Here is a 27520-nt window from a genome sequence, read left to right as displayed (position 1 = left end):
CCGCGCGCCGAACAAGCAGACGACAAACATGAGCGACGCTCGCAGCGCCATAATAATCCCGCCGTTGCATTGGCCATATTATTTTTTAAAATATATTTTTCAATGAAATGTAGGATAATTTTTTTTTGCCGAAAATAGACAGTCTTACTTGAAAAGTATTGTATTATGGCAAAAAGGCAAATATTTTAGTTCACTCAAAGCTGACGTTCGGGAGCCACTTTAGCAACCCTGTGGCGCCGATAGAGGGTCCCTCGCCCCTCTCGCGTTCTGGGAGGCAATTTCTTTTTGTCCCCACGTGCTGTTCGCGTCGGTGGTTGGAGCGCTTGACGTCCTGGTATTCGATTCTGTCGGGACGGTTTTCGTGAAGTTTCGACCATGCCTCCCAAGAAGACGGCGGCCAAGGCACAGCCTACGCCGACGAAGGCCAGTGTAAGTTGAAACGTTTGCCGAATACATTTTTTTTTTTTTTAATGTAAGGGCTTTTCGTCGGTACACGTGTGTCGGCCAGCGCGCCGGGATTGCCGGCGCACAATTTTTCTTATGCACCTGTTCTTTCCTCACAGGGCAAAAAAGCCGTGAAGAAGGTGGTTCCCGTCGAAGAAGTTGAGGAGGAGGACGACAAGATGGAGGACGATGAAGAGGCAGAAGACGCAGATGCCGGTGAGCGAGACGTAACGTGGCGGTTACTTTGCGCGATCGCCGGCGGCCGTGGCGGCGCCAAGCTCTTGGCGTGGCTTCTAGGACTACTTTTGTCGTGAAGTGAACGTTGCTGTTTCTTGGCCATTTTCGCTGTTCCTTAGCGTCTGATGTGTTGCAGGCAAATTTCAGAAGCTGCGTATATTTATGCGCTTACTAAATATGTTTTATTTGTCTCATATTTTTAATTTACATTTGCCGATCGTCACTGGCGCGAAATGGCGCCCTAGGGGTAGCAAGTGCGCCGACGGCTTTCGCGTCTTCTCATCTCATCTCCGCTGGTCTATTGTTTTCGGAGTCCTATTTGCTTTTTTACAGTTACTATTTTGCCGATCGTAAATTTGTCGATCAGATGAGACTTGGCCTCGTGGTCTTTGTGGCTTAATCCCGGTGCATGTGCGGTAGACAGGGGCAAGCCTTTACGCGCGTCACGCGAACTCTGTTCGTAGGCACAATGGAGCCGCGGATCGCAGAGATGCGTGAATGCGTTTTTCTCTGCAGATTGGGAGTTGGAACGTAATATTGACGCACCTGGTGAACACGTGCGAAGGAAACGCACTGGCGTTGTGTATCGTATGAAAAAGGCGGCAGCCGCGTTCGGTAGCCGGTGGGAACTCGATGGCTAATGCAAATACCATTTTATGAGTTGTGGCCGCATCTCCGGCAATGCTGCGGCCTACCGCGCGCAACTTTTCTTTGTTACTAGAGCCACGCACACGTGGCTGTTTTTAAGTCGAACAAATAGTCTGCTGTAGGGTTACAGAATGTAAACTATAACAGTGTATGTTGATATAAACCGGCATGCTTGGCTAGCTAGCTAGCGCACCTTTTTTTTTTGCTTTGTGGATTCTTGCATCCATCTTGCGTCCTGTGTTTGTGGTCGAAAGAAGCGTGGCGTCATTCATTTTTCGTGTGCCGATGCTTGGACGGCGCTTTGATTGATTTTATTTTTATGCATGGGTTAGTCCGTTTAGCGCCGCATGTGCTGTACGTTTAGAGAAGCCAGGCATAGCTCTTATTGACGCTTCTACTTAGTTGAAACTTTCGAGAGCATTTTCAGCACGCAGCTCTGAAAATGCTCTCCTACTGCGAAGGCTAGTACTTATCAGATTTTTAAAAACTTTTAGATAGGAGTGCTGGTAAAACGTGTTACTTGTACTATAAGCTTTTTGTTTTGTCTTGATGGCGGTTGTATATGAATTCTAGGAGTAAATTTGCATGAAGAACAGCCGTTAATTTCGTTGCTATGGACATTTATTTCGCAAAAAAGCTTGAACTCAACCATCTCCTCAGCAAATTGAACAATTGGGCGAGTAATTTTCATTTTTGAAACGGTGCAAATGGCCTAAAGACACGAAAAAAATGCACACATGGCAGGCGCTGAGAAAGAAAATTAATGTCAAATACGTGATTGGCCCACCACTATCCGTAGTAAGTGATCGTACACGTGTCGCAGGATTTATAAGCCAGTAAAGACAAATGTTTGCATCTACTGTGAAATCTCGAGTCTAAAGCAGGGCGCGCTTGTGCGCTGATGCTTTTGCTAATCTAGCACAGTCCCAGTGCAGTGTAAGTCGTTTAACAAATGGACTTTTGGGAAGAACCATGAACGCAACGTCTGTCGGAATGGTTGGCTCTTTTTGTGCGGCGATTAACTGAACCTTTGGTCGTAGCGTTGCGGCTACCACTTTACTGGAGAATGTAGCTGTTAGAGCGAAGCACAGCTCGCGCATATTGGTACGTGTTGTTGCTGCAGAAATGTTTGATCAAATTGTGCGTGTTGTGCGATCGCGTATGCCGCTTCTGCGTAAACATGGATAGCGATTCGACTTTTGGTTGGAGATGTGTGCATGCGAGGGCGTTGTTGCCGACGCGTGTGTAACGCCGGTGTCTCAGGAGGTAGTCACGTGGGCGGCGTTCGCAGGAGTGCGCGGATCGGTAGGGGGAGAGGGCCGCTCACGCCTGCGTGGTGAAGACTGCGTCGGTTGAGGAGCGAGGAGTAATGTTTGCGCGGCAGATTTGAAGCGCAGACCACTATTCGCAGGCAGTCTCTCTCGCAATGCGATCTCAGAATTCTCATGCATGCCTGTAACAAGACCGGTGTATCTGCGAGATGTCTCGCAGCTACAATTAATCGTTCGTCATAGGTGGCTAATAAGCGCATGGTCTTTCACTGGGGCGGATGTGATGTTGCCCAAGCTAAATATGCTCGTAGCGTTTGGCTGCAAAATTGTGCCCCCAGCAGAGGTAGCCTGCGGAATAATGTAAAATCTGGCATTCGATGTTCATTATTTCATGGCCTCGTAATTTGCACTGTTTCTTGGCTTATCGTCTGCAGAGTACAAAGGCTTGCATTTATGTCTGTGGCAGCTTTTTATGAGTAACATTAGGGTAACAGGCCAATCTAATCAAATGATCTCTATCTAGCATTGTAGCTGTGAATTTGATGTCAATGAGGTATCCCATGAAATGTGAAGTGGAAAAATATTCCTTGTCTAGGAGCTTCTTGTGCTTTTTTTGGCTGTGTTCCCTGAAATTAAGGTATTGGTATTGAAATAACCTCTTGTTCAAGAATGTAGAGCAACTTGATTGGTGCTCCACTGCCATGTTAAGCTTAGGTCAATAATAATTAGCAGTTGAAATTTCTGCCGACACTGACCAGTGGCAACATTCTCGGAAATATATTACCTGCTATTTTATAGTGCCCTTCGTTGAGCATCAACCAGTGTGGCATATTGTTGCATAGGGCTGAACACAATGTACATGTGATTGTATTATGAAATGAACCATGCCCCGTTTCGTTCTAAGCACACATTGTTCATTAGTGTTTTGCATTCCTGTTGCAAGGAGTGCATGAACTCATGCAAAGCATGCACTGTGATTATGAATTTACCATGGCATCATCTTGCACAGATGCTTTAATAGTTTGTGAACTGTAGCATAGCCATAGTTTCAAAAAGTGAAATGTCGGCAACCTTCCTGTCAGATTCTCATTGAGCAAGTCGCATCTGATGGGGTGAATTGATGAGAACCCTAATGAGATACGGGCTATAATTAGGAAGAGGTTAGGCATTTATAACTGCTGCATTGCAAAATACCGAATGTGAGCTGGTTTTACTTTCTGCAACTTAAGTAATTTGTTTTTGTCTCATCAAAGTTGCAAAACTGGTGTAGTATACAGTTTTGAGTTGGCAAATCTGAGCCTTACTTGTGCTGCATGGCTGACCAAAATGGTTTCTGCTGAGTGTATAGTGTCGCTTTCATCTCTCTAAGTACATTAAAGTCATTATTAATAGTTACACTGTAGCGTTCTCTAATATTTTTTACTAGTGAAAATTATCCCTCGTACTATGGGACTGCTTCATTCCTTGCCAGCCGTAACTATGCGGTTGTGCCACCAGTCACTAGGGGGCACTTGGCAAGCAGCGTAGCAGCTGGGTGTTGTGTTCGCATGGTGCTATCAAGACATTAGACACTACTTTTTGTCTTGTACGGGAAATTTGAATGGTCATTACAAAGCCAGAGTAGAAGGTCGGTGCTTTACATATAACCTAAGCCATGCCAGTTTGTGCACAGTTCGAGATCTTGGCGAAACTACACTAAGCACTCCCTTGTGCGCTAGTGTGCAGTAACGACCATGCTCCGCAGCGCTTATTCTTAACTATTCAGCCTTTGAGAACAACTTTAAGCCTTACGAATGTTATGGTGAACATTGTTCTAGACTGTGCTTCGGAGCTGTATTAATATTGTGAAATATGAGAGATAGTGCGACTGTACTCTATCTGAAGTAGTTCACAGCACTGTGGAAGCAGCAGGACACCCTTAGCCAATAGGAAGGCCGAATGCCCCTCGAAATGTAATCTGTGCTGCTTTGTCGGCCCAGCGGCTGCTACCTTCACAGTATATGACGTGCATGCATAAAGAACGTAACATGTCATGTAATCGCTGTAACATACTGTGTACCAAGCAAAAATAAAATTCTAATCTGGCCATTAAACAGACAGTTACTCAGAACTTTATCCACTGCGGAAGGATATTGCCTGTGTACACCTCGTACCATTGTCAGTGCTGCGAACGACTTGTTAAATAGAGTATAGTGACAAGCACAGTCATTTTGTAAAACCCAGGTAGAGATGCCTTTGGCGTACATGCCGTGCCGACGGCAGCTGAAGTGCTGTAATTTGTCACCTTCATCTGTAAATCCATAGCGACACAGAGATTGTGCTGTGCAGTTGCTTTCAGCAGAGTTTAGCTGTGACGCAACAGAGCATTCAAAAGTAAACTTTGTAAAGTAAAATTTGTCGGAAATATTTAGGTGCTGTTCAGCAGAGCACTTTAGGACAAGGATTCTTTCACACCGCCAAAAGCGTCTTATCACTCCTGTGCTCTGGAAGCTATGAATTCACCGTAAAGCTTTGCTTATATATTTGTTCTACGAAAGTTTTGGTAAGACCAAAATGTGAAATAGCTCTAAAAGGTGTCTGCCAAACAATGTGGGCAAGTTAAAATCAGCTACAATTGTCCAGATTGTAGCCGATTGTAAGTCATGATTTATTGGCCTCTTCTTTGAAAGAGGGCAGTGACAAATTGTCCAATCCAGCGTTTTGTCTACTGCTCCTTAATCTTTTTTTTTCCTTAAACCTCTGCCTGTCTTGTATAATTACCTATGCCTGTAACGGATCCAGTCTTGTCGATCTCTTCCCTGCTTTATTTCCACCAATACTCCAAACGTCTCGCTTATCTCAACTGCTGACTGGTTAATGCTTCCATCTGCTTTAAACCCCAGCGCTTCTGGAAGGTAGGGTGGACTTTACCAAAGGGTCTCGCTTGGTGAACACCTTCAGATTTCATTAGAACGAGCTGATTTGTCACTGGATCTTTGTTGCAGCAGACATGTGCGTCATCCTGTTGTGAATATTTGCTGTGGCATGTTTTGGAGCGCACCTCTTAGGTGTCCGTTCCTGCGGTGGGCATCTGGTAATCTAGTGGGCGACCAAAGGATGGAAGAGCGAATGCGGAGCACAGCGGGGGATGAGACGCAGAGAAAAGGAGAGGAGGGTGTGGCAAAAGCATGAGAAGAAAAGCATAGTGCGGCGATGATTGCTAGGAGCTGGCACCAGAGTAGCGCGCGTAGTCTAATCTGCGGCGGCTGCTGTGAACGGTGCCCACGCGTTGCCTCTCGCGATCTCCACATTACCGAAGAAGTCGCCTCACACTTCGCTCTATTTGCAACGTGCCCGTACGAGACAGATAATCCGCGCCAGTCAATATATTGGGAAATAAAAACGCATATAGAGCTGTGCTCTTAATTTCGCATTAAGGAGTATAATAATTGTCGGTGATTTTTGACCTTAGGCAACCATCTAGGACCTCAAATACCGTATTGAGTTGATTGTAAGGGGAAGGTACCAGGTAGAGGGACCAAGAAAATATCGCCTTGTGTAGCTTCACGGCATTGCAGCACGCGCTGCCGTAAAGCCATGCTGTAAGGTGAACGTTGCGCTGCTGTGAAGCCACACTATGCGGTGAAATTCACGTATGTGGCGGGGGGGCTTCAAGGCTAAAGATTCTGGGGGAAAACCTCTGCTTATATTTGATTAAATATGGTAGCAAGGCACTGTCTTCGTGTTTTATAGATTCTTTAAATTTCTCTCTTGTTACTGTCTTGTTCCAACCCGTTGCATACAAAATACTGTCCATTTCTCACTTTCTTTTTGATGACTCGTGCTGGTAGGTTTACAGTTCATTTACCTCGTACTTGGTTGCAAACTTTCTTGATCTCTTTGTGCTCATTAGCCACAAGTTTATTTTTATCCATAATACTGAGTCCACTTTCTTCAATTGTGTTTTACCGTGCGTCTCCGATTTCAAGATTCCAAACTGATGTCGCCCTGCACTGCCTGATTTGTGATTCTATCATGGGCCCCCAAAGCCAACCAGCCTCTCAACTTCCAACCCAGACAGGGTGCCTAGTTTTAAGCACAGAGTAGCATTTACGAATGTCAGCACTGGCACTATTCCTTTTTGCCTGCAGTGGGGGGTCTCTAGCGGCAGCTTCTATGCCTATGGCAAACGTGGCCTGAAGTTTCGTGCCAAGTAAGAAAAAAAAAGGGGGTAGTATAGGGCTTACGTTCCTGTACTGCTTGGCGTGATATCTTTTTGCATTTGAAAGGGCTAATGCACAATAACTGGACAGACTACTGGTGTTAAAGGGACAACTAAAGGTTACCAGAAAGTCAAGTTAAAGTGATAAAGCAATGGTCTAGAACGTCTAAGGCGTCAATATAATCGCGAACAGAGCTTTAGTAACTGAGAAATTGAAGTAAATGCACGACACGATTTGAGACCCCCCAGCGACATTCCGGTACTAGCCCGATGACGAAATCACTCCTCATCATAATTTAGGTCACTAGTACTCAACTACTCGTATTAAAAAGATAATTTCATTAGATTATAAGATGGAAGAAAATGCTACTTGTCTACTTCTATTAGTTTTTTACGTTACCCTTGAGTAGTATGGGTGATCGAAAGGTTTTGTTTTCGCTCGACTCTGCGCTCTCGACTTTGCACCGCACGCGCTTTGGAGTTTCAGTTTTCTTTATCGCGTCGTGCTGCGGTGGTCCTGCTGGCTCACGAAACTTTCATTTGGAACAAGAAGCGAGAATGCCATGTCCATGTGATGTTGTGGGATGCGCGAACGGTCTGCGGAACTTGGCCAAGGGCAGTTGCAGTGGCGAATCCAACGTTACTTATCACTGTGTGCCAACGAGTTAACCTCTCTATTTGAAGTGGTTAAGTGCCGTACCTCTGCCACAGCGCGCTGGCAAAGAGGCGAAAAATCACGTAGTGTGCTCGCTGCACTTCGTCCAGAGGATTAAGAGTTCAACGCCGACCTACTGAAGTCACGTGAAGTGCCTTTCAAAGCACGCCGTCATCGTAGTAGTACGCAATGACGCCGGCAACGAGCCCTAAACAGCAGGTCACGTTCATCAGTGCTTAAATCGCTGAACTCGAGCCCAGCATCGCGAGCTAATGTCATTGTCAGGGTCATCCATTGCAACGAGCGTCGAAGTGTGCGTCATAAAATAAAGAACCAGCTTATCGTCGTGCGCTTTCCCTTCAGCTAGCCACTGTAGTTCCGCTTTCGTGCTGCTGTTGGCTCTCTTAGCTCTGTTTCTGGCCGCGCATTTGTGTTTTGCGCAGAAAAGCCGTAGCGCTGTCTGCGGGAGCCGTTTTACTCACCGACGGCGCAACGTCACTATGAGATCATGACGTCGATACTCCTCGATCGGAGGGCGGGTGATTTGAACTGCGCTAGAGGTACGCGGACGCTTCAGAACCCATTTTCTCTTAAAATAAGTCTCTTCTTCGCACGAAACAAGCGTTTCGATGTTTCTGGGATGGTATTTCAAAAGTCCACGTTGACTTAATATTAATGTTTAGTGTCCCTTTAATAACTGAAAAAAGTTTTGGGAATGTCTGGCAGGCAGTTCTAGATCTAGGCGTCTTCATTATTTAAGCAGTGCTGAAACCTTTTGTCCCATTTCTATTGCGTTTTGGATAGTTGTCAATCTAATATATACTGTATGGAATTTCAACTACCCTGCAGCACAAAAAACATTAACTTCTGATGTGACGATTTCAAAATTTATGCCAAGTACAGAGTGGCTTCGGATGTGTAATTGAAACTTGATGCAGTTTACATATATTGAAGCAATTGTGGCTGCTATAAGGTTGTAACATATATAGCAGGACAGTCTCAATACTTCTTTAAATGGAAATCTCCAGGAATAAACCACATTTTAGTATTTTCTGGCCCTGACCCTAGTAGCGTCGAATTTCAAAGTTATTTCTGCATGTAGAATGGTCAGTGGCAATAGAAGTGCAATGGGGGCTATGATTTTAAAGCTGTGTTAGCTCTACAGTCAGTATGTCACAGTGCTGCCATGTACCTTCTGTCCATCAGTTCTTGATAGCAATGTGCAAGGTAGTAAAAGAAGTTTTATACCTACACCTACCAACTCCCCAATTTTTTCGTTAAGTGTATCACGCTTGGCTTTCTATAAGACTATGAATGAAGACTATAACCAAGAATTATAGAAAAGGAATTTGGTACACATGAACATTTCTATCATTGGTCCTCAAACCTTCTGTTGTGCCAGACAGGCACTTGCTTTGAGCAAGTCTATACATACAAGTTTCTGAAGCAGGCAAAATCTGCAACAAAAATGTTGCTGAAAAAGGTCGATGCAATGAATGCTATCCCCCCCCCCCCCCCACAGTGTCGTGTTCACGGGATTTCTACAACTTTTACAACTCACTGCTATTTATGAATAAATTTTATATTTTCACCTGTTAGCTTAGGCCTGTTGCTTCTTACCACAATTCAGGGATCCAACGACACTAAGAAAGCAAGCAGTAGATGCTGATAACTAGACTGGATGTTTGGGCACCATAAATTGTGGTTTTAGGCATATATAGGCACCAGTTAGTGTCATTTAGGTATGTATTGGTTCAATTAATAACTTACACTGTGCACCTGAAGATAAATTATGATTCTCTAATGAACACAGCCCACTAAACCCCTTTTTTGCGAAATTTGTTATGTCCTCAATAAAATGGAATGAGGCCAGTTCTGTAGGTTAAAAAATTATCTGAAATGCAGTTAAATAAACGCCACAGGAACAGTTGTGAAAGCAGTGACAGAAGCACCATTCCAAAATTTTCTGGTTTCATATTGTGCTTTTTGTACTGAGTATTATGGAGAAAAGGAACACTCCAAGACCCACCGGAGTTAGCAGCACATAGGTGTACTTTGGAACGTTTGATGATCCAATGCCCTCTGAAATTGCAGAACAATTCTTTCAGTACCAAAAACTTGCAATTTTTATCCGAGACAGATTGAAGCTTTAATCTATCAGCAACAGGTCCCGTTGGGGATAGTGGCGAACCTTTTCTAAATGTGCAAGGTGCACCTTACACTTTGGTCAGAGTTGCATACAAGTATATATATATAAGATGGCAAAAAACAAGTAACCGTACAAGTATGTCAAGTTAGCTTCAAGTGTATAGTCGCATGGAGCAGTTCGAGCTGCCCTGACAGGAATGGGCTAGTCTGCTGCAAAGCTGTTAAAACGCCCATTGCTGAAGATGTTCATCTTCAGTAATGGTTGACATTGAGACTTTCACAACAGCAGTGTTATTTTTGGGAGCAGGATTAGTGGCATTGGCTATATGCATTTTTTTTTTTTCAGGCATGGATGATGCTGGAAATGAGGAGGAAGAGGAGGTCGCTGCCAATGAGGAAGAGGAGGAGGAGGAAGAGGAGGAGGAGGAAGCAGCCCCTGCTCCAGCTAAGTCCAAAGCCAAGAACGGCCTCCAGGTCAAGGCTAATGCAGCCCAGGAAGAGGAGGACGAAGAGGATGAGGTTGAAGAAGTAGATGCTGAGGAGGAGGAGGAAGAACAAGAGGAGGATGAGCAGGAAGAGGAGGAACAGGAAGAGCAGGAAGAGGATGAGGAGGAAGGTGAAGGTGAAGGTAAGCTCCTCCACAGCATCTATAGAAGTGTTGCCTGCTGCTGTTTATGTATGCCCATCGTAGCATTGCCTGCTATGTTTAAGAGGCAGGGCATTGAAAAATATTAGGATATGCAAGTTAAGTGTTTTACCAATTAGAGCAGCCTGACATGCTTGCAATGTTTTTGATAAATGGTAGTGCTTCATTGTGTGGTTGGAAGTGTGGCTTGCAGTTGTCAGCGTCTGGCTGTGCAATGTTAAGTGATGGTACTGCACTGGTGCATACATGGCAACTCATTAGTACTTTGTGCCACAATGGAGCAAATTCTTTTTTTTTTTTAATTGGCAAGATTGGGAAAGTGAGGGGGGGGAAGCTCATTGAGTCTCAAAGAATAAAGGTTAAACATAGCCATGAATGAAACCTTGAACTGGCCTGGTAAATGAAGTAGCTGAAATGGACGTAACCTCAGAGCTGTAGTCTGTACGCCTAAGTGCTACCCACCAGTTGGTGAAACGGCACAGGATTTCCAGAAATGAGGCAGTTTTGATCTTGGATCTTGATTTGGCAGGTGGGCACCTGTCGATCATGTGGGGTACAGGCTGCTTAAGTAGCCTGTGAAGCTTGTCACTGTGCACAGCTGCATGTAGTGGCATGAATGACTGGGCACAGTGTCATACATGCACAAATAAGCAGTATGGTACAAATGTGCACGGTGGAGGAGCAATCTAAAGGAGGCAGCATTGAGGTGCAATTTTGTCCTTTGTATGCAACAGCATAAATACCAAAGTTGACATTTTCACTTGCCAACATATGGTGCAGATATTTGAACTTGGAATGCATGTTGCACCTTAGAGTTTTCCTTTTATTCTTCCTAGCAGAGTGCCATGTCCACAACTATTTTAAGAAATGCTAAATTCCTCTTTATCAAGAACACACCTCAGTCCTTCAAGGCAAGGCACTACAATTGTGTGTAAAGTAAGTTGACAAGCAGGTGGCCCTGTACCTGTTGCAGGGTTTAAAAATCTGCAAAGAGATAATTTGAAATAAATTTCCTAAAGGTGCATCTCATTTTAGGTTTTTGTTTTCTGCCTTCTTTTTTGAGCACAAACTTGACAATAAATAACTTGTCACATTTGTGCGGCCAAAAAAAAATGCTATGCTTTTTGAGCAGTTTTGAGCACTAGTTGCCGAATTTCTCTTGATTTTTGCTCTGTGACAGTACCAGTTGAACCATATGGATGCGCCAGATATAGTGGCTTATCCCATAGTTGTATATGAATGGAGTTGGCTGTTTTCTTTATCTCTTACTAATTAGAAAGTTTTTCTTTAGGTGACACTCCAAAAAAGCAGGCCAAGAAGACTGCTGCTAAAGGTGATTATTGATCTTATAGTTTCTTAGATTATGTAGTGTAGGTAGAGCTCCTGCTTTTTTGTTCATGGCAGATTTTCTGCATTCAGTGAAGCTAGAAACGCTTAGGCATCACTTAGACAGAACAAAATAATTTCCGTTATAGGAAGCCTGTGTACCTCCAGTCAACTTGAATTGGCCAATTACTGTTTGTGATTGAAGAGTTCTAGCCATACTTAAAGTGCGTAATGATTAGTAATCTAACAAATGTATGTGTAATATGGTTGTAACTTTTCGTAACTTTCATGTGAAAATAAATTTTTAGGCATATCCTTTTTAGTAAATCCAGATTCATCTCCTACATCACAAAGTGTCAACTCTACAGAAAGTGTGGAGAGTAACTTTGTGACCAACCTCCAGATTGAAGGTCTATGATAAATGTATGCTCTTTATTACTTCAGCTTGCTCTAATCTAACAATTTTTATGATTATGTGCATAGTGGAATGCAATTTCTAGTGCTGACTAATGGTGCAGGGTTTTAAAGGTGTGCATTGATAAGCTAAGCTGATATCGAAGCGTATAGAGTTCTGTGCTTGTCTTATGCATAAAGGTGTAGGATAGTTGCATACTCAAGATTTGCTCTATGGCCTTGTCAGTCTGTAAACTGATATTTTTTCTGTGCATCTAAGAAGCCCATAGAGCATTTATTGCAATTTGTAGCACACTTGTTGCTGGCGCTTGGCCTTTTTCTCGCATGACGTGACTGGTAATATGTGCTCTCTCTACAGACAAGAAGGCTGCGAAAAGTGGCAAACGGAAGGCAGCCGATGACGAGCACAGTGCTGGAGGCAGCGACGCCAAGAAACTGAAGCTAGAAGGTGCAGTTATGTCTTTTAAAGCTTGCTGATCCGTAGCTTCAGGCACTTGTCCCAAGTTTTTGTTCAAGTATTCGTGAAGAATGGCGTTTCTTAGTAAACCCAATTGTAAAACTAATGCCATTTGCTCGCGTGTCGCTTATGTAGCTCTCAGGGCTCTTATAAGGGCTATGTAGAGTTTTAGCAGTGCCACATTACCGTATAGAAAGTGCGGTATACGGTGTGGTATTACTGTTCAATACGAACCTACCGCACTGACCGAAGACGGTTTAACTGCATGTGTGGCTCAATGCGTATGTTAATATGTTGATGATAGTGGCTAACATTCAGGCCTTGCAGAATAAAGAATTATATGCCGAGTGCGAAATATTCATTTTGGCAAATAGTAAACCGCTTTAGCTCGTCCACATGCACATATTATTCTTATAGAAGGGCCCAGTTACGGCAAATGTGGATGCCAGTCAGAAAGCTGGTAGGCGCTCTGTCCCGTTTCCTTTTGTTACTGTGTGTGTTCGCGCCTATACCTAAGATGATTTTGTAACACTTTGTCATATTTGTCATACAAGAGGTGAAACTTTTTTCTCCTAGGTGTTTTTGTCTCGGCATTATATATATGTGTGTGTGTGTGTGTGTATGTGTGTGTGTGTGTGTAGTCATATTGCTACGGAGCAGCTGCCACAGTGGCTGCACTTAGGAGAAAGATGACGTGGCCCCGCTTGATATAGCGTCGCCACCGTTGGTCTGCGTATAAATATATTGTAAATACACTTGTACATCAGCTACACGTAACATTAATTTGGTGCTACATGTAACATCATGAGAAGCCAACAAACGCTGACACCAAGGAGAGCATAGGGGAAATTACTTGTGCTAAATAAATGAAATAGACTGTAAATTAATGGAAATGAAAGTGGATGAAAAAACGAGTTTCTGCGGCTGGGGAACGATCCCACAACCTTCTTATGCTTCTTATGATATGACTAATAAAAATGGGGCCCCTCAGTTAACCCCCTTTCTTCTCGTTTACATTTATTTTTATTCAAAAATGTCCTTACAGGCCTCGTATGAGGCATTAGGTTAGGGGGGCGTTACAGAAGAATTAAGAGTACAGTCGCCGACCGTTTATTCGGACCTCATGGGGACTGCGGAAATGTCCGAATAAACAGGGGTCCGAAAAAGCAGATTAAGAAAAAAAACAATGAAATCCTTTATTTCCACGCACTTATTCAGGCTCGGCAGTAGGTAGGGTTGAAGAAATCATGAGTGCGCCGTTGCACGCTGTTCCGTTTACGCGCAATCAGATAAGCCTGAATCTCGGAGAGGGTCGTATGGTCACTATTAGCGGCTGAAAGCAGTCACTGCTTGTGCACGCTCCGCATGCGACGGCAGCGTAGCACATGGTGCGTCATCTTCCGACTCGGAGTCATCGTCCGGCGGTGCAGCAGAAACCTGACGAATGATCTCGCCGTCGTTGAGTTCTGCGCATGTCAGTACAGCAGTGTCAGCACCTGTTAAACTGTCAAATGAGACGGTGTCCGGAATCGCAATGCAACCACTGTGCAGGTCTCGGCAGAACATTTTCCGTGTCAGTAGGGAGCACATCGGAAGGCGACAAATCTTAGGCCTCCCGGCACCCGCTTGCCGGCATTCCCCAGCGCAGTGTGTGCGGGCACTGTCGGCGCCATTAGCCACTTGACGCGATGTTTCCGTACGCCGCGTTGGATCACCGAAACCTCGACACAGCACACAAACACCACCGTGCCGACACCAGTCGCGCAAACGAAAAACGTGTCCTGCTCGCAGCGTCGTGCGCGAAAGAAACAAATCAGCTGCTGGATTGTCTTGACGTGGCTTACTAAGCTGAAACCGGAACTGCTGTACGGCCACTCTATCGAACCAGGAGAAACGATGATGATGAGCGGGGATTTCCAGTAGCGCCACTTCGTGGGGCAGCAAGGAGGCTCCGTTCAAAACAAAAACGGCGTTCAGGAAGTCGAACTAAGCGCCGTACAGAGTCGGTGCATGATGCCCTCGATCGAGTTGGCTCAAGAAGTGTCCGAAAAATCAGACAAGAGGTTGCGAGGTGTCCGAACTTTCGGCAGTTGTTATACATTATGGTCTATGGGGAGAATGGCGGTGCCGCGAAGCTGACCGAATAATCGGGCATTTCCGAATTTTTGGAGTCCGGAAAATCGGTCGGCGACTGTATATGGGACATATATATACGCACATATACAAGGACTTTTAAATTTTGCTGCTGCTGACACTTCACACCAGCAGATAAGTAAAATATAGTTACTGCAATAAAAACTCTCTAGATGACGCCACCAACCCGAAGGTTTTTCCAAGGCTTTTTTTGTTTTGTTTTAGTTGATATTAGCTTTTTTTTAAATGGTTTTTCTCATTCGACCTGAGTATATTTCTCTCCTGTTATGAAGGGTATAGCCAGAAGTTCAGCTCAGGTTTATGCTTCTGGTTAGAAGGGCTGTCATACCTGCTGTCATTTCGTTGTAGAAGGTATTAGCTTGTGCCTTGGTCTTACCATGGTGAAAAACACATGCGAGACGCAGACAGCACGGCATCGACTCTGGCTGACACCAGTTTTTTGCTGTTTTGCGATGGTACGGCTTGGCTCGCAAAACAATGCGAACTGAGCTTTACAGACTCATCGTTTAGTATGCCATACGGAAAGTCTTTCCATATGGTAAAGTGCGTTCCATAGTGGTAAAGTGCGCAGTCCCTGGCCAGTACAGTATTACTTCTCTTGTGTATTCAACATTAGCTTCAGACATTCAGCTTGCTTAAAAAAGGTTTGCCTCTTTTTAATTCCTTGTATTTCTCATTTACAGACTATGTTCCAGAGTCTTGCATCGACAGCCAAGGTGAGTAGATTTGGCAGTCCTAGGTCTACTAAGTCGTGTGGCCTGTTTTCTCCAATTTGTGAACATAGAAACTAAAGCAGAGGTTGAGTGTAGTTGTACTCTGCATTAATGTAATCACTTAGGAAAGTGAAAGCACTTGATTTTTTGATAGTTTTGTTTGCGCATTGAGACAGCAAAGATGAGAACAAATGCAATGCCAAACTATAGTACGCTGCAAAAAATTCATTCTGAAGTCCATCCAGAACTGCATAATGACAGGAAAAAGGTTGCCCGAAATTGTTTGTTGGCAGTGGCATGGAGTAGCATTCTAGCTCTTGCTTTTGATGATCTCTCGCCTTTTGCGTGACTGCGACGAATGTGTCAGTGTCTACGAGCTGCAGCATACCTCTGGTGTTATGCACATTGTTTTTGCATGAAGCTGGGAATGCTGTCACCTGTAGATGCTGCGATGCCTGGCGGCATTTGAAATCTTGCAAGTGAATGTACCCCCCGAAAGTAATCTGCCGAGAATACGACCCATGAACTGCCTCTTCAAGCAAATCTTCGTCTGGCAGTGTTGAAACCACGCAACATTGGTGATGACTGCTGTGTCCCAGTGAAAACAATTTGTTCTTAGGACACTTGAATCGTGTTACAATGTCTGTGCGCCATTTTGGATTCCAATAGGACATCTGCTGGTCATGCAGTGCGCTTGGTAAAAAGCCTAGAAGAATGAGTATGCTGCCCTTCCGCACATGTACCTGAAGGCATAACCTGTGCACGCACTGCATCTGTTCTTTGCATGAGCGCTCTTCCCATTGCACCTGCTGCACTGTGTGTGCTGCGACCTTAATTGATGTTATGGCAGAATTTAAGACCTTGGCACATGTCCATGAAATGTGTGCAGCATGTCCTTATAATGTCCCTGGCGCACATGCAATGGATGTCTGCAGGACACTGAAAGTGCAGCCGAACAGTCATGTGAGGAACATCCGCAGGACGTATTTGCCACATCCCTAGGATATTCGTGTCCTGGCAGTAGATGTCCGTAGGATATCCATGGGACATCATTGTTGTCGCTGGGGTGTTGCCAAAACCAGTGTGCTTGAAGCAGGGACCATATCCTCGGACGAAAACATTGTTTCACTCCCAGCCTTACTGTTTACGCTGTGATCTTTCTATAGAAGTGCTCATGTGCGACGGTGCAATTAAAGATTTCGTTTTAAAATGTTATTTTTTTTCCATTTTGCATTACTTTCTTAACAGAAAAAAGAGACAGCTGTAGCCTCGTCATCACCATGGCACGGGGAGCTCGGCCAGGTGACATCACAGAACTGTCAGGAGACATCATCAACCTCGTCATTAAGGGAGAGTGAGTTGGCTTGGGATTTCTTCCCTAAAGTAGATGTGGCTTCTGATGAGTATGTGTGTGCTATTCTGCAGAAGCACGAACACATGGGTTAGGGTAAATTGATGTTAAAAAGTAAAAAAAAAAAATGGTGTGAACATGATGTGGCCAGAATGCATTGTAATGGGTATAAGCTAGGTGCTTGAAGTAACTCGTATTATATGACTAAAGCTGTGAACACCTGTGGGACAAAGGGCAGATACATGCAGGTGTTTGTAGTAAGAAATTGCCCCTAGTGCACGTAGTAAGACATTTAGGAGGTGAAACTCCCATCAGTGCGAGCGACCAGATAAGGTCACAATTGTTGTATGCGCCGACGGGGCCATATACAGTGGTGGCGCCATGCAATGCGTCGTAGAAGCTGCAGCGAAAAAAAAAAAAAGTGCAGCGCCCGGGCAGGCGGCTCCGGCCACTCTGGCGCGCTCTCAACGGTGGTAATTTCTTTCCAGCCCGCCAGGGGCCGCCAGCACGATAACGGCTCCGCGGGCTTCTGACCTTTTCTGGTCGCCGCAAACAGCGGAGTTTCCACTCCTAAATGTTTCTTGCTCCGTGCCCTAGTGCTATGCAAGTTCTGTTAGGACCGCAATGGTCTTACTGGAGCGGCCAGATGTCTGCAGCTGTATTTGCAAGTGAGGATATTTCCATGTAGCTGATGCAGCTCTTAGTTTCCTAGTTTTGTGCCATGGCCGAATGCATTCCTTGTAGCACTGAGTTGTGCAAAGAGCTCTGTTTACCGTATCGGGCAGCGAAAGTTACTGTCCAAGCAAAAAGCTCCAACCTGAACATGCCCAACTCTGTCTTAAAGGTGGGAGGCCTGGGTCTCGGACAGAAAAATTGCGGGGAAAAAAATCACCTTTTTGAAAACATTTTTGGATTCTACTGTGTCTGATGCATTATCCCAGAAATTTTCCCTCATCTTGGACCAACATTTTGGCTGTAATAGCCGTTTATATCATGTCAGCAAGCTGTATTTTTTACTGATAAACGTGCAAAAAAAAGGGCCTTTTTCCGTGACGCTCGATTGCCGTTCTAAGTTTCTATCGTAGCAATCTGTCTTGTTGCAGCATACACACGAGGGCATGAGCCAGGGGCATTCCAATTGGTAACATGTAAATACTTTATTGAATAAATAGAGTGGTCTGTTTTTTGCAATTTTCTCAAAACAAACCTTTTGCTCAGCCTGCTTTTTGCTGCAACAATATATTTGGACTTACGATAGCTAGAGCTTTTTTATTTGCAGCGCAAAGCTAAATGTGTTGGGAAGGCAATGCTGAGAGCAGATTTTTCATTTTTAAAGTGCACAAAGCAGTGCATGCCACCCTTATTACTGTCGCTCTAAGCATCACGCGCCATAAACAGCATCTTCAAGCAAAGGAAATGTGGGACGCTCAAAAGCTTTTTGCAAGCATGTCACAAGTCACTTGTGCTGAGGAAGTCTTGGATATACCATTTGTAATGCTAAACCTCAATGCCCACATTTCTCAACATGCAGTGGTGCCCCCTGAGCATCGAAGTGATTGTCGTGCGTTTTTATTTAGGAAGAATAGGAACTGGACATTGCGGTAGTAAAGCAGCCTGTACTGAAACTGCCGTGCCGACGCCAACATGCCTGGACCACAAATCATGCGTGAATGCACCTCGTATGTCGGTTAAGATGTGGCATTCAGTGGTCAATATCATTATACACTGGCAACATGAGTCGACCAGGCAGGCGTTGCTAAATTTGTACATGGCTCTCAGCTTGCAGAACTTGGGGCTGTACGAGTTGGTTCCAGCTCACGTGTTACAAACTGCTCACAAGCACAAAATGTGCTCAGTGCTGCCGCCCTAGGGTGGCAGATCGCACTGTGCTTAGTACTGTGCATCACTGCCACATACGTCTCTTCCAGACTGCCAAATTGTAAATGTGGCGTGCAATAGGTTGGTCAAATCCAAAATGCAATGCAAAATATATTCTCAAGTGAATTGTGGAAGTGAATGCGGAAAAAAAATTGTTGTTCGTGACATCCAGCCGACGTACCATACTTGCTACGGGGGGGGGGGGGGGGGCGTCTTTGAGACCCTCTGCTGATGCATAACTTTGCCAATTTTCATGGATCCTAGATCGGTATTTTAGCCATAGCAACATGTTATATTGCATCAGGATGGAAGTGAAAATAACGGGCTTTCTCAGCACAGTGCTGCTGCCGTTCTACGTTCAATATTGCAGCCATGTTGGTCTCATTCGAAAGAGCTGCATTTGTTTCCACCCCTCAGAATTCACGTAAACAATCTGCACAAAAAAAAAAAGTCGCACCCTGTAAGCCTATTCGCGGAGTAAGCGCACATGACTGAATTACGCCTTCCGATTCACAGACCTTCTGCGCAGTCTGCTGTGCACGCTTGACGGCGAGTTGATGTCGCCATCTTGATCGCTACTCCACAGAAGTTCGGCAAAAAAAAAAAAAAACTGAAGATTACATTCGAAAATGGCTTCTTCTGTCCGTAAAGACTGCATTGTGGCAGCGTATTGGCATGGTACCAAGCCATGAGAAGTGCACTGCAGCCGTCAAGAGCGAATCGAGGCTGGGTTCTCAGCACCATTCTGAAGATTCTGCAGTGTACATACATTCGGGAAGAAGAGCAAAAAACTAGCGGGAACCGAGGTCAAGGCTCGGGTTCATCACAAGTGTTCCAAGCCCAAGACAGCGTGGCTACAGAATAATAGGTTGAAATGCCAATTTCTGCACTCGTTATGGTGGCCACCTCGGACAACGTCAGTGATCAGCAAGGTTGCACAAAATCGACAAAACATTCTTTGACGAGCACCATTGCACACTACAGCGGGAACAGACTGAAGTTTATAATGATCTGCAGCTTGTCAGCTTTGCAAGTGAGTGCAAAATACGACTGTGCGCAAGTACTCTGACTCGGAGGTTTTAGCCATTTTCTCAGTTTCGTTTACTCTGACCCACAGAGGTTTTAGCAGTTTTCTCAGTTTCGTTTTTTTTTTGTAGCCTTACAACCTTCTGGCAAGCTTTTTTCAGCTTTAATACACTCAATTTTGATCATTTTAAAATCTTGATCACTAGGCCTAACACGCCATCGGGATCTCCGGCGGCGCTCGTCTGTGGGAGCGGGCGGGCTAAATATAGTCCGACGTAGCGTGAGCATGCGCTATGCGTTATGTCGCGTTGGCAAGAACAGCATCTATCCTTGGACCAATGGTTTGACACACTGGTGCAGCCAGCGTAACCGGATGCTGCCAACGGACTCCGACGCGCCGAGCGATGCTCGCCCCTGCGCCGATAACGTCGGGGCTGTTAAACGTGCCTTATCGATGTCATCGGGAAGCTGTGCGGTGGAGTGTCAATTTTCAACGTTGTATGCCGACTTCCTGTTTTTTTTTTTTTTTTTTTTTTTTCTAAATTTGAACTTTGCAGCGAACTTCAGAGTCAAGGTCGGCATAGCTGTCAGCGTAGGAAACCTCATTGGCACGCACGGCGTGTGCAGTGGTGACGTGATCGCGGAGTCTAGCCAATGGCGTGGATAGCTGAGGGTGGCATGCCTTCCGACCAATTACAGCACGCACTGGGTCCTCTTTTTGAGGCGTAATTTCTTCACGTCCAATGTGCGGACGGAGCCAGTCGTGGCGGGAAAAGGAAGACGAGAGACTGCTCTTTCAAATGATATACGGGTCGGCGCGACTAAACGACTGCGGGGGCCGTCACGCATCGTGAAAAGAGCGTTTTATCATGGCGAAAATATTGATTTAGAATGCGCAAAATTTTGTGAAGTGGTAGAATAATTCCGAAAATACCGTTTTCAATATAGATTTTTTTGGTGACTAAACCCCGTGTCCTCCCTTAAGTGAGTGCAAAAGGATGTCAAATGTTACTTTGGAAAGTTAGAAATTTTTAGAAAGCGTGAAATATGAAAAGTGGTTCTTCTCAGTCTATGCAAATGAGAACTTTGAAGCTTCATAACTTTTGTTCTAGGAAAGCTAGAACCATAAAATACTCTTGATGCGCTCTTTGATATCTAGAATCCAATGACATTCAATTCAGCAGGATCTGTGCAGACAGTTTACTAAAAATGATCAGATGACATCTTCGTAAATAAATAATTAAAAAATTAATGGCATGGTGTCCATAAAAACTGCTTCAGAATTGAAACGAGCACATTAAAATGCAGTCACTGAAGTTTTCATCGCCCTAACTTAAATGGTAAAACACAGTCGCCGACCGTTTATTCGGACCTCACGGGGACTGCGGAAATGTCGAAATAAACGGGGGTCCGGAAAAGCATATTAAGAAAAAAAGAAATTCTTTATTTCCACACACTTATTCGGGCTCGGCAGTAGGCTTGAAGAAATTATGAATGCGCCGTTGCATGCTGTTCAGTTTACGCGCAATCAGATAAGCCTGAATCTCTGAGACGGTCGTACGGTCACTATAGGTGGCTGAAAGCAGTCACTGCTTGTACATGCTCCACATACGACGGCAGCATAGCACATGGTGCATCATCTTCAGACTTGGAGTTATCGTCCGGCGCTGCAGCAGAAACCTGACGAATGATCTCGCCATCGTGGAGTTCTGCGCATGTCAGTACAGCAATGTCGGCACCTGTGAAACTCAAATGAGTGTCCGAAATCGCAATGCAACCACTGCGCAGCTCTCGGCAGAACATTTTCGATGTCAGTAGGGAGCACATTGGAAGGCGACAAATCCTAGGCCTCCCGGCACTCACTTGCCGGCATTCCTGAGCTCAGTCTGCGTGGGCACTGTCGGCACCATTAGACACTTGACGCGATGTTTCCGTATGCCGCGTTGGATCACCGGAACCTCGACACAGCATACAAAGCAAACACCACCATGCCGACACCAGTCGCACAAATGAAAAATGTGGCCTACTTACGCGTCGTGCGCAAAGAAACAAATCAGCTGCTGGATTGTCTTGACATGGCTTACTAAGCTGAAACCGGAACTGCTGTAGAACCACTCTATCGAACAAGGCAGAAACAATGATGATGAGCAGGGATTTGCAGTAGCGCCACTTCGTGAGGCAGCAAGGAGTCTCCATTCAAAACAAAAATGGCGTTCAGCAAGTCGAACCATCCACCGGTCAGAGTCAGTGCATGGTGCTCTCGATTGAGTTGGCTCAAGGAGTGTCCGAACTTTCGGCAGTTTGTGTACATTATGGTCTAAGGGGGGAATGGCGGTGCCGCGAAGCAGACCGAATAATCGAGCATGTCTGAATTTTTGGAGTCAGAAAAATCAGTCGCTGACTGTACTGAAATATGAGTAAAACTGAGTGTTAAATACCAGTGGGGTATTTTTGCAAGCTTATAGGCAAAGGTTAAACTGTGTTTTGAGTATGGTTCTGGAACTGTAGTTTTTTTAAGCGGATACTATACCTAAAAAATTTCGCACGTTTTGTTTCTTACAAATGCTTTGTAGCCTTCACAACGCTCTTTTGCAAAAATAGCTAGTTCACACTAGCCGTGTTTATTCCATTGGTGCTATTCAGAGTGTTGCCATTGTTCCATGCATAATAGTGTTTCATGTGTTGTGCACCTGTGTGAAGTTAAACATTTTGTTGATCAATTACGTTCCATTTGCTAGTGTTGTATAGATATTGAGGTCTGTGAAATGGTCCTTGGAGAAAATTTCTCACTCCGTGTATGGGGTATCTGCAGGAAAGCCTTTGCACGCTATGTGGATGCCGAAGCAGCAGCAGCCAACCTGAAGCTGCTGGAGAAGGAAGTTGGGAATGGCAAAGTGACACGGGTTGAGAAGTGCACATCGCATGAGACAGAGACACAAGACAACCTGCTGGATGTGTTCCGAGTGCCTTTTGAGTGCACTGTGAGTCGGCTCAAGGAACTCTTTCCTGGTGCCAAGGTCTATGTGCTCAATGATGGGTGAGTTTCTACCATTTTAACATTCTTTGATGGGGCACAAGCCAACAACTGTAATTTATGCTGATATCGAATCTGAAATTAGTTCAGTTATCCGTTATTGTTTTTGATTTACAACAGGCGGCATCCTCCAATTGTCTCCCACAATTTTGTGCTTTAAAGTTGGTGTATATTTTCCTGCGCAGTACACGTAAGAAAAACTTGTGCATATTGCCTTACAAATGGCTTTTATAGAAGGCGAACTTAAAGGGACAGTAAAGGGACAGTAAAGGCAAATATTAAGTCAAACTATAGGGATAGATTAGAGAATCGCCAAGGTGCCAATATTATCGCGGACAGAGCCTTCATAATCGTCAAATTGAGGTAAATGCAGGACATGATTAGAGACTCCCCCGGATCATCTTGCCCGATCACGAAAGCACTCCTCAGTTAAATTCTTTCACTAGTGCTGAACCACTTGTTGCAAAAAACATCCTTGAATTGCAAGACGAAATAAAGGGCTACTTGTCCAGTTCTATTTCATATTTAAAGAAAGAACTCGTTGAAATTACCCTTGACAAAGACGCGGGCGGTCAATGTTTCAGTTTCGTGTTTCAGTAGTTTTGTTATCGTGTAGTGCTGCGCTGGTTTTGCTGCCTCACAAAACTCGCACAAACTGCAAGGAGCAGAGAATTCAACTTCCATGTGATGTCGCATGATGCTCGAACAGTCTAGCCACTTGACCAAAAAGTAGCTGCAGCGACAAATCCACCTGTAGCTGATGGTCCGTTGTAGCAAGGTCCGTTAAAAGCCTACTTCGTTGCATTAGTAAAATAGGTAGAACAAACTAAGGCTGAAATATGGTCAGTTATATTCGAAAGTGTTGTACGCGGGTCCGTTGTAACGAGCGTAGACTGTATTGGTATGCCGCAGTAGTTTCAGATGCTAATGCATCAGGCCAACTAGAACACGCTATCTTGTGCAGAACACGGTCATGTCCTGCTGGGGGGAAAATCAAAATGGTGGCTGTGCTTGCAGTTTCAAAAATAACAGGTGATCGGAACCGGGTGTCGTTTTGAAAGCTATATGCGGCATTGCATTTCATTCTTTAGGCGGAAGTTTACAACAGAAATTTGTGGCTAGATGCAGAAACGCACCACGAGCAAAAGTGAAACTGAAAATCTAGTATTCAGACCAAAGTGCTGCCGCATTGTAAATACTGACGCCAGCTTGATTGCTGTTGACTTTTGAGGGGTTTTAAGGGTGTTTGTTTTATCAGTACTTTGTTTATACTATACACTCACTTTTTTCTGAACTATTGGGCTGGTTGAGGTTCGACTTTGTTTCATTTTGCAAAGTGCAAGTTTCAATCCCAACCAAGACCTGGGTTATTGCCAGTATCTTCCGAAATTTAACTCGTCTTTTTTTTTTCTCTTCGCTTTTAGGTTTGCACGGTTGCATTTTGACTCCTCTGAAGACCTGCTAAATGCAGTGCAGAACCCTGCATGCCATACCATTGATGGCAGCAGCATCCGTTTCAGCCTTGTTAAAAAGTTTGGACAAGGTATGTCCCCTCTAGTTTGACGTAGCTGTGCCATGTTAGTTCTTAGACCCAGGGTATAGCATACATAATCATCGTAGAACCTGTTAAATCTGATTGACTTGCACCTTATGCTTTACAGGTGGGGGCTTTAGGGGTGGAAACCAGTCCCGAGGTGGCAACTCCCGGGGAGGACGGGGTGGCAATTCCTTTGGCCGTGGACGAGGCGGTGGAGGCGGCGGCGGCGGAGGCGGCGGCTGGGGCAATAACAGCTGGGGTGGCGGCGGTGGCCGTGGGGGCTGGGGCAGCAGTGGCGGCAGTTGGGGTCGTGGCGGGGGTGGGGGCCGTGGAGGGGGCAAGTTCGGCGGAGGCCGAGGAGATTTTGGTGGCCGTGGTGGACGAGGGGGCGGCGGACGCTTCGGAGGCCGTGGTGGCGGCGGCCGGGGCCGGGGAGGCCGTGGGGGAGGACGTTTTGGGGGGGTGAGTGATAGTTGGCTGGAGTGCCTGCCTGCCTTCTGATTTCTCTTTTTCTTCTCCTGACAGTGCTAGTCATTGCGTGTGTGCATCATGTGTGTGCATGGCGCGTTTGGTGTGACAGTGTAGAAATTAGCACGTCACTGCAACATAGTATACCGTATTGCAAAAAAAAAAATGCAGCTGTCAGTAGTGGCAAGTTTAGTCCTTGCATTTTTGCAATAGGATGTGCATTATAACAGTATGGCACGAATTGGTAAGTCAAGGTCCTGTATTCTGAAGCAAGGCAACAGCTGTGCCAATTGCACCAAACGATAAGCTCGCTCATTTGGGCTATTTGATTACATTGGCAATCATTTTTTATAGTTTCCGCATGATTTCTTCACTGTTAAACTGCTCCAAATTTGGAATTGTGTGCTTCAAAATGTAGTTACCTCGTAACCTGCGCTAAATGCTAATTCAGCTGTTGCTCCCCTGATTATGTTAATGTCACTGCATAAAGAGCAGCTGCAGTTGAATGAAATGGGAGAAGCAATTTTTAATGGTTTTTCATTTACAATGCAGGGGCTGCTTTAGGAGTACATACATGGTGCCAGTTTCATTATGCTGTAGTGGTCAGCATAAACAAACTAGTATGCAGTCTTAAACGTAATTTCCCTATGTTTGATGCAAAAGTTTTCCTCTTTATTTTAACTATGCCATATTGCTCTTTTTACTCGCATTGTAGGAGTATTGAGGTGTGCAGAGGAAATTTCATTTACGAAAGCTGGTCTAAATGTGGCCTAATGCTTGTTTGGTTGATGAAACCTAAATGTATCTTTTGGCTTGGGCTTGGATCAGTTCTCCCAGCACCTTTAATGCAGTACACTGTTTTACATTGCTTGTCAGATATCCGTGCCATTGCTAGTAGTGTCACTGAGATTTTTGGCTGCAGCATCTGCATGCTGCTAATTTTCCAGGGCAATCTAAATGATTGAAATGTTTCATGCCAGTATGGGCTGACAGCAACATGCCAAGTTGAACTTGGCCTGCTTGAAGTACTTGCTCTGCCAGTGCACGTTAGGCGGTGTGCAAGCAATTCAACAACCAATAAGTTATAAAAGTGCATGCCTGCACTCATTACTATTTTTTTTTTCGGCATTATGCAATGGTTTTCCTTCTCTGGTCTGATTTAGTTGGGCAGACTTTGGGCATGTTTTAATGTTAGTGCATGTGCTTCAGTCTTCAATCTTTTTACTGCTATTGTATTGTGAAAGCAGCATAACCTGAATGCTGCTTTGTGCATAATTGAATTGTGGCTGGGACTTGCTTCTTTGCATTTTCGTTTTGGTCCTGCATAAGCAGTCATAGCTTCTGTAGACATGGTCAGTTATTTCTGTGTAGAGTTTTCTCTGTGTGCATACTTGTTTGCTTGTGTGAACTGAAAGCATGCTGGCACTTTTTCCTACTCCGTTCAGTCCTCTGTGATCTGGTTTCTATGATCTAACCTCTAGTTAGTTGCTTGGATTTAGTGCTTCCTTGTAGCAATGTGCATGGCTGTCTTTCTCTTTCACTAAGGCACTGTAAAACCAGCGTTTTCACCAATGCTGTAAGAATTAACATTCAAGATTTTAAGATACTTCTTTGAAGAGAGGCCAATGCAAATGGCATATTACCATTCCATTGAAAAGTGGGCCAATGCGAACTGCACATTAATTCAGCACTGTTGGCCATTTGTCAAAGGTTCAGTGCTAAGTGCTGTGAAGTGCTGTGAATGAAATGTGACTGATGAAGAAACTTTTCTAGGATTCATGTCCTGTGGAGTCCATTCAATGAATGCAATAAGTCCACAATGAAACTGACGTGGACTATGCCAGTGCAATGAAACCTGCCTGTGCCTGACATGGTTGACTCGCCATAACTTTAATCTTTACAGTTTTATTATTGAAGGGCCAAGTCTCCGCTGCTTGGACGGCAAGGTGCATGTAAGATTTCCTTGTTAACACAGCTTTCTTCGCGTTTTTCCTTCCTTGTGGCTGGTTGTGTGTGTGTGGAAAGTAAATGACGGGTTAGGTCTGTGTGTTTGCCGCTCGGTGGTGTGTGTCTGAGTGGTCATGTTTGTCAAGAGGTGGGGCACAGAGTGGCCAGCAGCTGAAAAATTAGTACATCGTTTTGACAACGCTTTAGTAGCACTGTAATTTGGGCCTCTGTAGCAGGGCAGTGTTGCATACCTCAATGGGTGTATGCTATGGAAGACAAGTGCGTTTACTTAATACGCGATGCACTGCCAATGTGCACTGCAGTGAGCTCATTTGAAAACTGATGTACTTGATGGGAGCCTGTGTGTCCTGTCCAAAGTGTGATGCAAGAGTCACCAAGGAAAGAAAATCCTCAGTGTGGCCATAGGGGGCGGTAATGAGGCCAAGATCTGTTATGCTGCATGTTCACTGTGACGTGACACATTAGCACACAATTGGCTCTGAGCGTGCATGCGCAGCCATTGTGAAATGTGTGAGAGTGCCTGTTGATTGTAATTGTTTCCAGACCCGAATTTATATTTATGGCTGCAAGTATAGCGCCTTCATGAAACTTTGCTAACATTTAAATTTTGTTGGCTGGCTGGTGACTCTGTGCCTTTAACGAGAAGCTTTGTGTCAAGTGTACTGATCCTGTATGCCACTAATGTGTGGCTTTTTCAATCCTATTTTCAGGGTGAAGATTAGACATTGAAGACAACCACTACATCACCATAACCACCACCACCACCACCACCACCACATCTGTGACTAGCGTTCCTTGTTTTCATCGGCGCCATTTGTTTGTTTCAGTCTTCATTGAATTTCACATTGACCACTGCATGCACTGAACGCAAATGCCAATGCATGGCGCTTTCATGCTTGGCGTCATCCATGTGGTGTTATTAAAGGACTAAATAAGAACTGGTA

The 27520-nt window shown here is 44.8% G+C and overlaps 1 protein-coding gene across 3 annotated transcripts; it reads left to right on the top strand.

The window, feature by feature from the left end:
* Positions 1-249: 249 nt before the first annotated feature.
* LOC139048132 (nucleolin-like) lies at positions 250-27520 on the top strand. 3 transcript variants are annotated; one of them, XM_070522657.1, is made up of 12 exons: positions 250-429; positions 564-660; positions 9951-10232; positions 11542-11583; positions 12349-12438; positions 15285-15317; positions 16563-16668; positions 22382-22606; positions 24028-24146; positions 24265-24602; positions 26512-26556; positions 27287-27520. In XM_070522657.1, the coding sequence occupies exons 1-11, from the start codon at positions 376-378 to the stop codon at positions 26521-26523; spliced, it is 1398 nt and encodes a 465-aa protein (XP_070378758.1). In that variant the 5' UTR covers positions 250-375; the 3' UTR covers positions 26524-26556; positions 27287-27520. The 3 variants fall into 3 exon arrangements, with proteins under 3 accessions (XP_070378758.1, XP_070378745.1, XP_070378751.1); XM_070522644.1 differs by having other exon boundaries at positions 26512-26560; XM_070522650.1 differs by lacking the exon at positions 26512-26556.

Source organism: Dermacentor albipictus, chromosome 1 (genome assembly GCF_038994185.2).
Source record: "Dermacentor albipictus isolate Rhodes 1998 colony chromosome 1, USDA_Dalb.pri_finalv2, whole genome shotgun sequence".
Classification (NCBI taxonomy): Eukaryota; Metazoa; Arthropoda; class Arachnida; order Ixodida; family Ixodidae; genus Dermacentor; species Dermacentor albipictus.
This window is presented reverse-complemented; position numbering and strand designations above follow the sequence as displayed.

Coding starts and splice junctions, on each gene's coding strand:
- LOC139048132 (XM_070522650.1), top strand. CDS start 376: ATGCCTCCCAAGAAGACGGCGGCCAAGGCACAGCCTACGCCGACGAAG. Junction 10,233..11,541: donor GGAGGAAGGTGAAGGTGAAG/GTAAGCTCCTCC, acceptor GTTTTTCTTTAG/GTGACACTCCAAAAAAGCAG. Junction 11,584..12,348: donor CAAGAAGACTGCTGCTAAAG/GTGATTATTGAT, acceptor CTCTCTCTACAG/ACAAGAAGGCTGCGAAAAGT.